Here is a 13,742-nt window from a genome sequence, read left to right as displayed (position 1 = left end):
GCTAGTAACCTTACAGAGGGAAGACAGCTGAAATTCAGCACATTAGATTACACCATGTCAGGGTCCCAAGTGATATAATCATCTGTTTTTTAAAAAAATTATTCTAGAAGCAAACATAAAGCAATTATCTGCGCTCATTTTCATTCTCACCTTTCTGCCATCAGTGGTATAAAGTTTTGCAACTGGATACTGCATTAATTCACTCATGTAATCCAGAAAGGCCTCAAAGGTTTGTGTGTTTTTCTTTCCCAGAACTATGGTGCGTCTGAGTCTTACATCCCCATTTTTGAAAACAAGCATCTTTTTGGGAGTTGTTATTTTGCTTTCTCGATGGCCAAATCCATCTTCATTCTCCTTTGCTAATTGCACAGCTCGACGACGAGCGCTGACAGGCCTACTGATCTGCCAGGGCAGTGGCTTTCTGCTAGCCCGTTCTAAATTGATAGGCTTCATTTTCCTCTGATGGGAGCAAATATAAGATTTTCCATCTTCAAGATCCTCCAGACTGGTGATGCTGTGTCTCCCTTTTGGCGTACTGATATTCCTTACTCCAAAAGGTAACGGGACCCGTTTAGATAAGCTATCCAGCAAGGCATCAAACGTTTTGTAAGACCGGTTGTTAATGACCATTTTGATTCCATTAAACTGAGGATCTCCGCTTTTATAAAAACAGATCCTTTTGGCCACTACAGGTTCAGTAACATTGAAATGGCGTGTAGATAAACTCTGTTCACTCTCAGAGGAGTTTGGCTGATTCACGGAGTAACTGCTTGAAAGAGATTCACTCATTTTGGCAGCACACTGAGAAAAAAAAAAGAAAAGAAAAGAAAAAAAAAAGGGGAGAGATGAATGTGAAAGTTTTCTTATGATTAGCAATAATACAGTCTTAATTTTGGGGAAAAAAAAGAAAAAAACAGAATTTATAAGAAATGAACAGCAGCTAGTTGTGCCAAAAATCATTGGATTTAAATGGATCCAAGCTGTTATCTCTAAATTCCACAAAGACTCCAGTACTGTCGGATTAAGTTAGCATAGCTCTACTTGCAAGTATTCCCAAGCACTCTCCAATGTAATTTCAAATCTCTTATCATTTTGGTACAAGAGACCTTTCCTTAGAAGAAGGCACTTTGTCAGTCCAGAATGATAAGTAGATGTTTCCTTTCTTGAGAAAGAAGCTAATGACAACATTTCAGATTTAATACATTAGTAAAATCTTTATGAGATGAGAGTAATTTGTGCCTTGGCTCAGTCCATATTCAGTATAAAATAACAAAACTGAAACAATACAATTTATTCTGATCTCATATGTTAGTTTTACACCAAGGCAAATCCATTGGATTCAGAGAAATGACTCTTGGTTTACTACATTGTAAATTATATGAGAATTAGACCCAAAGCATGTTTTAAAGTTATGGTACATTATAAATCAACAGATCACTTGCTTTTCTATAGTGTCTTATATTTCATGATAAATCACTTTAATATTTTAGACTAATTGAAAAACTACAAATAAATATAATGATTATTATTTTTTTTAATAAGACAGAAGTCTTTAAAGTCCTTATGAAGGCACAACAACTTCAGATATTCTTCAGCAGAAGTAGCAGTTTTCTGTAAGTGATGAACTTAAATACTGGTCTTTTAAATAGATGTCAGATTGTTTCTGACAAATATATAGATAGTTTTCATGCTTGAGAGTGGACCACTCTCACTACAATCTTTCCATGTGAATCTGATCTACATACAGATACTTTAATGGGAATCCTTTAATTGAATAAAATTGCTTTATCTGAATGATTAGTTTACCTTGTCTAGAATGTAGGATAGATTAGTCATCTAATCAGCCTTGAAGGAGGAATTTTAGCACAGTTCTACTAAAAAGCTGTGTAACAGCCTCAGGAAATATTAATCATCAAAATAATAGAAAATAAATTCTTTGACAGTGTCACCTTGATGCAGCTGCCATAGTGACTAATGGAACAATCTCTTCTGGCTACTCTGTGTTTTTCTTAATAAAACTATGGCAAACAGTCTTCTGATATATTTTACTATTTACTACATGTTTCACTTTCAAAACCGATAAGAAAATGTTGCCAATTCTCAACACAGTCAAAGTTCAAATAAAGTCAGATTTGACAAAATTTTCTCTTACTATGTTCTTAGTCTTTTTCAAACAAACAAACAAACAAAAAACTGTTTTCAATTTGTGTGTTTTCCCTTTATGGAGAGTTAATATCTTTTTAAATAGTGCTCTCACTACAAAAATTATAAGTTTGGTTAGTTGGATTTTTTTTTTTTGGGGGGGGGAGGGGGACAACAGTCGGGGCACAGGAAGAAACATCATCTTTTAATACACTGTATATGTGGCAAATCACATTCATTTTAAGTGATATGACTGAAAAAAAAACAGATCTGTACAGAATGAAGTATGCATATACACATACATTTAGGTTAACAAATCTCCACTTAATATAACAGAACAACAACAACAAAAACTGGAAGGAATACGCAGGGAGAAATTTCCAAGGTTGGCAGCAGCAGGTTACACAAGCCAGTCCAGTCCATGATGGCTACAAAAGCTGCTTTTGACCAGTGACAGGGCAGAGCTCCATTTCTACGGAGATCACAGAGAGATACAGTTGCTTGGCATTTTTGACACACCTACTCATTAGCTGCCTTAATTTTCATTACAGTTCTAAACAGAGGTGTTGGCAGACGTGTTAAGCCTAGGGACACAATTTAGATCAGCCATTTTAAGTCTCATGCCTCATTCTATACCTAGTGATGTTCCTAGAGAAAGTTCTTTCAGGGCACTTGTATTGCTAGCTACAAAGTGAACCTATTCTGCACAGGAAACGTTCTACTACAAAGCCATCAATAACAGCAGAAATGTTCTTCAGTGATCTGCATGCCAAATTACCCCATTCAACTGATCAAGATAACTTCAGCTAGCTAAAGTAGTTCAGACCTATCTGTGAGCAAACCACTGATATTCAATAGCCACGGAACAACTCAGCTTCTCAGCTGCTTTATATAATGATGTCTCACTCTTTATAAAAATGGAAAGAAATTTCATCTAACAATACAAATATTCATTCATACAAGAGACCTTTTAAGGTAGATTTTCTCCTAAGGCTGCTGATAAAAATCACTTTTGAATTAGAATCTCAGAAGTTGTTCTGGATATTTGTACTGGTGTTAAACATTCAGTTATGCAAGCATCAATATTTGGGATAGAAACACAATATATTTTACATGGAAATAATTATTAGACTGAAAAGTAAAGAAAGTAAATGATAATTTTCACTGTAAACATGAAATAATTTGAATGTACAGAGGTAACTAAAAAGTCTTCTTTACCAATAAAATGAATGATAGACAGTTTTAACAGGGAACTGATGGCTGCATAGCACACCAAGTATAAACACATTCCAGTATTAATTTTAACCATGGAAAATCCTTATGCATCTTTCAGATATCTTATAACTTACAAATAACAAATATTTAACAACAATAATCAACATATTGTATAAATTGCTGTTTCATTCTACAGGTGATCACATTTTCTCCTAGAATTAAGCTATAGTTAGATGTTCTTAACATGATTCACAATGTCTGTTAAGATAATTTTATAATTAAAACATTGAGAATTTGATTCTTCAAGAGACTGGAATAGAATTCAGAACTGAATCTCATTGCCTGCATTCTCACAAACCAAATCAGTCTTTCAAAGTTTTTACACAAAAATGCTCAGTTTAATAAAGACATTAAAAGGAACAGTTTATCTTAGACTATAAAGATATATCCATTGCCTTATAGCTGTTAACTATTGCATGTAATTTCATTGTACTCACCCACTGTCACATCCTATGTAAATAAAATTGTAGTTAGTTTCTTTTCAGAGATTCATAAATTGTACGTGTGATTATCTATGGCAAATGAACTGAACATCCTCAGTGTTATTCCAAGCGTGCTCAGCTCGAAAAGACATCATAATCCATCTGCTTAATCTTGGCTAATGTTAATCACCAGACTAGGTTCACCTTAGGTAGCCATTGTTCAGAGCAGGCTATCTAACATCTCATTCAGCAAGTTCTCTTATATTATTTTTAAACCTTATTTTTCTTTTAAATATTTCATGCATATAATTTGCTTTTTACTTAAATCTCTCAAAAGAACCCTATGAAATAAAAATGGGAGTAGATAACATAGGTCATCTGATCTACTTTTTTATCTGTATAGAGTTACCCTCCAAATTAAATTTTGTAATAATATAAATATTAAATGCTTTCAGAGATGGCCTTTCTATCAACGACTTTTTGAAACTATTAACTGTCTCTTGGCATTAATTCTTTCTCCTATTCAATCATCTGGTAAAGACGGTGATCTCTGCTATGAAGATTCTCTGATATTTTCTCTGTTCAAATATCACACTGAAAATAATCCCACAGTTTTTTTTCCACAATACTCAATAAATTATTTCACAGTCTGATGGCATTTCTCCTCTATGAGGCATTCTTCAGTTCTACTTACTGGAAAAAAAGGTGATGCAATGGTGATAAACATATGTGATATAGTTTGTGAAGATAGGGGGAAAATACATCCAACTGTAATTTAGTTAGACCACTGACTGTTGGTGATTTTTTTCTTTTTCCAGTGGAAACACTATGTCCTCAGATGGTAACTGTTCCATCTAATTACTACCAGATGTATAATCTGGTTTACTTAATCATAATCTCTTTGCTTAATCAGGATTATAGCTAGCTCTCAAAACTAACAGTGTATAACAGTAACAAAAACACTTCTCAGGACACAGTACCATTGCAGGCCATATTACTTTTTAACTGTTTTACTCTGTAAAGAGTACTGTTTTACAGTAAAGAATTCAATATCCATAAATTTTAAAATGCTGATTCAGTTCTATTTTTGTAAGATATAAGGGAACAAATATTAAAAGATCTGACTATAAACATCACTTTCTTAAATGTTAAATAGCTATTTAAGTCCTTGATATCTCTGATCTTGTCTATATCTTTCTGAATGTGATGCTTATATTCCAGCCAGTATTTTGTTTTTTATTCTTGTTAGTATTCTCCAATAGCTTACACTGGCTGCCAGCTTAGCAAATATATTTATCAGCACAAACAAACCTAAACATTGATGAATGCTAAGTTGTGGAACTTTCTGATATCTTATCACACTTTTAGAATTTTTCATTGAATTGTTTTTCTTTGAAGTGCATGATATAAAATATCATTGCCACTCTCACTAGCCTTCCAGTGCACGCAATGCCGCTCTTCATAACTTACTAATCCATCAGTTGCTTCTCAGCACCACTGGAATCTGAGACCCACAGATTGATACTTCTTGGGCCTGGTGGGGACGATAAACAAGTGCTACCATTTGATGGTATGAGAGCCCTGTAAGTCTTTATAAGGTTTCAAAGGGCTTGCAAAAATAATAATAATAAGAAGAAGAAGATAAAATAAAATTTAAAAAACATCACCAAAAATGTTCAGACATGTGACTTAAAAGATCCACTGCATTCCTTCTTGTATTACAAACACTCCACTTACTCAGAAAAAAAAACAGAAGAAATCATCAACTTTATAGTAAAAATAGCATCAATAGGACTTGCTTTCTATTCCAATTATAATAGAGCTAACACAGAAATTATCACAGTCCTGTAACTCACAATATCTACACAAAAGCACTTCTCATTTGTACACACGGGCAGCTTGACTGGCATTCATAGAACTACTAAAATGATGTGAAAAGAATTTGGTCATAATATTTGGAGAAAATATGCTCTTTCTATATTTTGTAAACAAAAATCAGGGAATATAAAATTAGTCTTGAAAATGTAGTAATGGAAAATATGGCCACATGAGAAATGATTTCAGTGACAGAAATTGCAATTGCAACTGGGATTGCAGTTTTCTGTGTTGTTGTTGCCTTTTTCACTTTTAAATCTCTGGAACATCTTTGGATCTCAGTTCTGATACTAAACATTACATCTAACTTCAATATCCCCCTTGCTCTTACTATTTTATAGGAGTTTTGACTGGTCAATAGTTTGCTTTATTGGTAAGGCTACAATTTTGCTCCTACTTTTTAAGAAACATTTATTTCTTTCATTGTTAAATGTTTAATGATTACAGAATTTTGTTGTAGATGTATGTAAAATTTATTTTAACTAAATCATCTATGGATGAAAATATAAATATAATTTACACATAAATACAGGGTAGTTTGTACCTCAGTTTCAACCATCTGAAAAGTGACTATTTGAGTCGTTTGTTCTGGTTTGTCAGTAGAGAAAGGCACATCAGTTATATTTGACTCATTCCACTTTTCTAGGGCAGGATAGAACAACTTTTACAACTATTTGTTTTCCTCCTGTGACTAGAAAGGAGCCTAGTCAACAAATATATTTAATTAACAAAACTTATACAGAATGTCTCTTAACTTTAGAAACTGGGCCCTGTAGGAACATAATTTGCAAGTGATCTTAAGAGGATATGCTGTTCCTCCTCTTTCCTTAATTGACTCTACTTTGCCCTATCCACACCAGAGGAATATACTGCTCTTCATTTTTATGGCTACTTTTTAAATCCTATATTTCATTATTCATTGTCATTTTCTAAATGACGACAACACATTTCTTCTGCTGTTTCTGTGGCCTGTCTGGACTCCCTTCTGATCCTTATGATAAAAGCCATTTTAGCTCTTATTTAAGTCGCAGTTTACTCAAAAGTACTTCTTGATGTCAGCTGAAGAGCTGCTATCTTATTCCACAAAATGACTGAATAGGTGGTACTGAATAGGTTCACTGTTCACTGCAAACATAAAAATTACAGATAAAGACAAGAGACAGTTGTGCATAAGGAACTGTATCTGAGTACATGAACTCAACTGCTAGTGAGTAACTCTTATACTTTAAAAATCAGTTTATAAAGTTGATAGTTAAACTCTGCTGGATTTGAAATAAATCTTGCTGTTGAACTTCTTCTTTCCTTAGCTCTGAGGTACCTTCTGAATACCATTAAATGGTACACTTAAACCATTCATAGTAGATGTACAGACTAACACAAGCTCACCATCTGAGGTATATGTAGTAAAAAGAATCACAGCAACCGAGGGGCTGGCAACTCTCTCGGTGCATTGCAGCCAGGCCCATAGGGACTCACTGCCTTTGGATTTTAGCTGAATCCTCCATGGACTTTGCTATACTGCCATCTTAAAGCATTTTAAATGTACACGTATACTCCCTAAGCAGATCTTAATTGTGTGCTTCCTTGAGTTATTGTACAGAAATGGGAAGCTCTTCAAGTATTTATAAGGGAAATTCACTGCCTCTGTGAGATAACTGTTGCAATCAAATTCAGTGATTATATCAAAACTTGAGGAACAGGTAAAATAGTAATAAGACCTAATGCAAATGAGACATGGATGATTAGAGTATTAATGGCACAATGCAGCAACAAAAGCTAATTTATTTATTAAAAAGGAGTACACTACACATCCAGACACAGGAAATAAATAATGAGAAATAAAATACACTATGCTATGTGTACCTCAAGGAAGATCACCACACTTCCAAGTGTTGCCGGTTAACAGTTGAGATTACATTTGGAGGCAGTCATTAACTACAGCTCTTGCCTTTCAATGAAAGAAGAGGAAAATGAATAGTATTTGGATTTATTTCTTTGTTCTTTCTGAACACAGAGATCAACACATACAAAGGATCTACTCCAATGACCACAGGTATCAGTGGCAGTTTCTTATTTCAAAGGGAGTTCTCGGGACAGTAGCATAGGGATGACCAATTAAACTTCCCACATCTGCAGTTTGCTTGCAAAGCCATTTGATGTACATCAAAAAGGGCCAGGTCAAATATTGAAATCAAATACATGGACTATAATCCCTGGGCTGAACTAATGCTGAAGAGAAAAATCTTAAAGCCAAGAGAACACTCCCAACTCCAGAATTCTTTGGATCAGCCCAGGAAAGTGTGACATCCAAATAAATTTTTTTAAAATGTTTTTATCCTTACACTTTCTGATTTTGATTTATTACTCCTTCTCGTCTTAGGACTTTATTTTAGTAACCAAACTGATTAAATGGTACAAGCAGCTAAACATAACCCAATATTTTAAGCTTTGTTTTATAAGTCTTCACTGTTTCTCAAGACCAGAATCATATGCAGGAAACTGATGTGCAAGAAAAAAAAAAAAAAGTGCTAGCAATTATGTTATCATGCTTGCTAATACATTCTTTTTTCCTAGCAGTCAACCAGCATCCCAGGCTGAGAAATGTAAGCAGTCTTTTTACAGGATTATCCTGAGTCAGAGCAGGGTCAGAACTGTGTACACTGTGGCCCTCCCTGACTGGCAATCCTATGGCCTTTGAATGACATCCTTTGTTTAAGCTCGGGCCATATGGAACAACACTTAGCACCAGAGTATTTTTATCATTCCAGTATGAGTCACTCAATTAAAAAGGGCAGTAGCTATGCCACTTAAACTATTGACCTCCTGCCCCAAGAAAAAGCCAATAATACACTTTATATTTCCAAGTCCCTTCAACCTCTTATACTTTTTTTTTTTCTTAATTGGACTTCTCAGTAAGGTATGGAACAAGAAAACTGCTATCAAACTAAAAAGGAAATTATCACATTGGAGAATTGGAGACAGAGGCTGAGGTTAAGTTCCCTGTGGTGTGCCCAACCTTTCTACATCCTTTCCAGTAAAGCCTTCCAAAAAAAATGTGCCATTATTAATATGTTACTACTGATAAGATTTCAAGCTACTACAACAGCATTTTAGTGCTTGATATACATGAACTTCTTATCAAGTTAATCCCTACAGACTTTTATTCATTAAATTCTCCAACAGAGATTTGATAACCAACAGCTGTGAATGCAGACTGAGGGGAAAAAAAAAGCGTCTCTGGGGAGGCAAACAAATCTAAATGAAATCAGCACCCCACTCTTAACAGAGTTCTAACTGGTTAGAAGGACTGCAGTTTGAGGTCTGAAAACTTCTATTAGCTGTTCTGGATTTTGACCACCAAGTCTCACTAAATTTCACCTAAATCTGAATGGTTGTGCTCAGAAAATAGCCTCCTGTGGGAAATTTCTGGCCTGACTGTGCAAATTCTTCCATCATCTTCTAGTGGGCTAGAATTTCATTCTGGAGCATATGGCTTACAATCATAGAAGCAAATTGTAAGCTTGTCTATGACAGTGCATAGATAGTGCAAAATCATAGAATAACTCAGGTTGGAAAAGACCTTTAAGATCATCAAGTCCAACCGCAACCTAATCACCATACTACCCTAACTCTAACAACTCACTGCTAAATCATAACCCTTAGCACCACATATAAATGGTTTTTAAACATGTCCAGGGAGGGTGACTCAACCACCTCCCTGGGGCGCTTGTCTCAGAGCTAAGCATATAAACATTCTCTACTTAGTTTTCTTTATTTTAGCCATCTACTTTGCCTTGCTTTTGTAAAATACAACAACTGAAAAGGGATAGGTCATCTCTCCACGTATTTTCTAAGGTTAAGCCTCTGAAAAAAGCCACCACAGACTACATTTTTCTATACTTATTTTACGTCAGCATAATTCCTTGCACTGATATGTGTATGCTTACAGAGTATGTAAAATTCTTTGAACAGGATAAATCATGATTAAAATTTTCTTCTTTTTTTCTGTCCCTGGTTTTCTTATCCTACATTTAATTTTTTTTTTCCATTGAACACCAGCCTTCATGACCCAGCCCAGCTCTTTCATCAAATTAATAAAAGCAACCTTAGATTACAAGGAATTGTAACATTTCGACTAACTGCAGATCTAACTAGTGCTGCAGCTCATTCAATATTGACCTTTCCCCCTAACTGGTTAGCAAACTTCTATATGTCAAGTTTTACTGAAATTTTCACTTAAAGACAATGTAGGCTTGCAACATGTTCTTCTTGTATACTCTTCTACTATTTCAGTGCATTTATTATTGATCAGTTTATTATTATAATTCTCTGCATCTTTCGAAGAATACGGCCAAAGCAAAGGGTTAAGCATGAGTTCCCTGGCCAAGCTCTTGACAGTTTATCTTGAATATTAACCCTATGTGCCTCAGTTTGTGTATCTGACATTGGCTGCAAAGACCCTTGTCAACGTTTATATTTCATAGAGACATTGTGAAGCATCAACTAAAGAAATCTCACAAAACTCCATAAGGGCAAGTGACTGAGAGGGACAGATCTGTTGTTCCTCTGGAGGACAACATAAAGTCCTTTGCTGGACTCTGGTGTTATTTCCTTGATGGAGTTCAGAGACTGTGTAAGTTCATAAACTGAGGACAAGAAGAAAAAAGACAAGGCTTAGACATTTTATTCAGGCTTGCCTCCTAACACTGTAAAACTATGATCAAAATTTACATCTTCATACATTTGCATCAGATCTGATGCTGAGGCTCCTGAATTTTTAACAGTACAACTCTACTGCTGAGCACATGTACAATCTTACCAGCTCTGACAGCACTAAGCCACTTAACATCTTAGCCTTGGTGCAGTGCACAGCTTGTCACTGTTTTGCCCATCTTGCCTGAAGAAACCTGACCACCTCTTGCAACAGCCCAGGCAGCAAGCTGTCACCCTCCTCACATCCTCTGGCTACTAGCACTCTTACAACTCTGCAGGGCTGGTTCACTGTCTGATTTAGAGCAGGGATTTAAGTGCATGCATATCAGCTTTCAAGACAACTGTACGCTCCTGCTGTATAAGCTTTGTATAAGAAAAAGCCTGACCTGCATAGAGCATCTAGATCTATGACAGACCTCCCAGCTAGAAACACCCCATAGTGAGAGAACTCCAAACTGGGGTTAGATACCCATTTATTTGTCAACCATGGAAATAATATCAAATATGAATACCAATCTGAAGACTGCAACTCACTGTGATTCAAGGCAACTTATCCAACTCAAAGCTAGGAATTCCCAAAGAAAACAAGCTGACCAACTCCAGTGTTGCATCCCTGTGCCAGTATCCTTGAGTCTAGCTTACTCAGCTTGGCTAAACACAGGTATAAGCAAGAAGTACAGAGAAAATACAGGTACAGAGCATTGTGAGGGAAAATACAGAATTATATTTGACTGTCTTACTTGCAGCAATACACAAACTCCACGTAGATCAATCTTCTCATTCCCTGACTTGCTTTGTTAGTGGGGGTTCCCTCCACCCAGGTGCAAGACCTTGCACTTAACTTTGTTGTATCTCATGAGGTACTCCTGGACCCACTGCTCAAGCCCACCTAGGTCCCTCTGGGTGGCATCCCCATCCCTCACATCCATCCCTCACATGCATCTACTGCACTCCACAGCTTGGTGTCATCAGCAAACTTGCTGAGGGCGCACTCAACCCCACTGTCAATGTCAGTGATTAAGATATTAAAAATTATTGGTCCCAGCATTGACACCTGTGGGATACCACTTGTCACTGATCTCCATCCAGACACTGAGCCACTGACCACCACTCTCTGGACCCAATCCTTCAGTAAGTTCTTCACCCACAAACAGTCCATCCATAAAATCCATATCTTTCCTATTTGGAGAGAAGGATTTTGTGGAGTACTATGTCAAAGGCCTTACTAAAGCCCAGACAGTTGACATCAGTGGCTCTTCCCTTGTCCATTGATGCAGTTGCACCATCACAGAAAGCCACTAAGTTGGTCAAGCAGGATTTACTCTTGGTGAAGTCATGCTGGTTCTCCCATATCCCCTCCCTGTCTTCCATGTGCCTTAGCATAACTTCCAGAAGGATCTGTTCCATGATCTTCCCTGGCACAGAGATGAGACTGACAGGTCAGTAGCTCCCAGGGACATCCTTTTTACCTTTCTTAAAAAATGGGTATGATGTTACCTTTTTTCCAATCACCAAGGATTTCACTCGACTGCCATGACTTTTCACATACCATTGAGAGTAGCTGGGCAACTACATCAGCTAATTCCCTCAGGACTCTGGGATGCATCTCATCAGGACCCATAGATCTGTGGATGTTCAGGTTTCTCAGGTGGTCATGAACCTAATCTTTGCTAACGCTGGGAGGGACATTGCTTCCCCAGTCCTCTCCTACCAAATCTTTTTTTTTTTTTTTTTTTTTTTTGAGGGCTGTGTGATAAGCAATTATCAGAGAAGATTGAGGCAAAAATATTGTTGAATACCTCAGCTTTCTACTTGCGTGTTGTTATCAGTTTGCTTGCATCACTCACAGGTGGGGTACAGCCTCTCTGCAACTTTCCTTTTCTGGTTGAGGTAGCTGTAAAAGAATTCATTATTTTTCTTGGCACTCCTTGCCAAGTTTAATTCAGGCTGTACCTTGGCTTTCCTGACCTCATCCCTACAAAGCCTAGCAGCTTCGTTACACTTCCTTGGTACCTGTCCCTGCTTCCACTGCCAGTGCATTTTCTTCTTGCTCTCTAGTTTGACCAGCAGGTCCTAGTTCAGCCATGCTAGTCTCTTGCCTTCCTTTGTATTTTTCTTCTAACTTGTACTGTCTGCTTTAAACACCTTCTAAACATCATGATTTTGGAGCTACATTTCTCTTGAGTCCAGTTTCACTCTAGTTGGTATTTATACTGCTCTCATCATTACATATTTCTAGCAGCTAGCAATCACTGGTGGATTTTATCCTCATAACATCTCCGTGAGATAATACTGACCTACCCTTTCATGTGTAGAGGACTGACTGAATGGCATAGCCTGATCTAGTACCTGTAAACTAGGAAATAAACCCACCAGTATTACAAAATAAACTAGTGCAAGAGGATCAGTTATCCTTGACTATTGTCTTCAGATTTTGTGAGAAGGATAATAAGGAAGAGCAGCAGTTATTCCTTCTTTTTGCAAGTACAGCCATCTGTGTCTTTAGGGATGCAGAAGACAGCATAAGGTCTTGGAGAGTAAAAAGCTAATGTAGAAAAACAGAGCCCATTCCAGAGCAAGCTCTAGTTAGTATCAAAGTCCTTGCCATTGTTACTCTCAATACTATGTATTAGAAAAGCAACTTATAAAAAGTCAATGGAATACTGCTGAAATAAACCAGTATTTGCAAAATCTCCCCTGATTGACTCACCAGCCAAGGTCAACCACAGCAATCACTCAGGAATGGTGACAGAACAATAGACCTGCTGCACAGAGCAAACTAGGCACTGGGGCTCTGCTTCTATCTCAACAGATAAGCAATTCTTGGGACTTCAAATAAATCACTGGCAACAGCTAGCGGAAAGAAGGATGTTGGATAGATCTCCTCTCATGTTTTTCTTAGCAGACTGCCACAGGGAAATACTCAGATGCTGAACGATGTCTGTTTACTTAGAAGAGCCTGATCTAAAAAGAAGTGACATAGTATAATCTGGTCACGCAAACTGTCTCTAAGCAATTAGACTGTCTTATTGGTTTAATGCTATTTTAGGTTTATTTTTGCTTTTGGGAATTAGACTTGATCCTTGAAAAATACTGTATATATTATGCAAAGTTGTACATCTATTTATCACGGTATCACAGCTTACTGTAGTTACCGTAAAATTTGTCTAAGATATATAACCTCAAAATGAACCGAGGTACTCAGCACACTTTTAGAACCACATAGAAAAAAAATATTATAGTCATTGTTCAGCATGTTTTCCGGATACTAATCCATAACATTTATCTCCTTTCAGAAAGACAGCAGGAAAAATT

At 36.6% G+C, this 13,742-nt stretch overlaps 1 protein-coding gene across 1 annotated transcript in view; it reads right to left on the bottom strand.

Moving 5' to 3' along the window:
- Positions 1-13,742, bottom strand: part of RP1 (RP1 axonemal microtubule associated) — a 203,495-nt gene that overhangs the window by 172,029 nt on the left and 17,724 nt on the right. Inside the window, exon 4 of the mRNA XM_090137594.1 lies at positions 151-801. Within this exon, the coding sequence (XP_089993720.1) occupies positions 151-789 (639 nt within the window). The 5' untranslated portion in view covers positions 790-801. The remainder of the gene's footprint in view (positions 1-150; positions 802-13,742) is intronic.

Source organism: Phasianus colchicus, chromosome 3 (genome assembly GCF_987193195.1).
Source record: "Phasianus colchicus chromosome 3, bPhaCol1.hap1.1, whole genome shotgun sequence".
Classification (NCBI taxonomy): domain Eukaryota; kingdom Metazoa; phylum Chordata; class Aves; order Galliformes; family Phasianidae; genus Phasianus; species Phasianus colchicus.
Note: the sequence above shows the minus strand (reverse complement) of the source record. Positions and strands in the feature narration are given on the sequence as shown.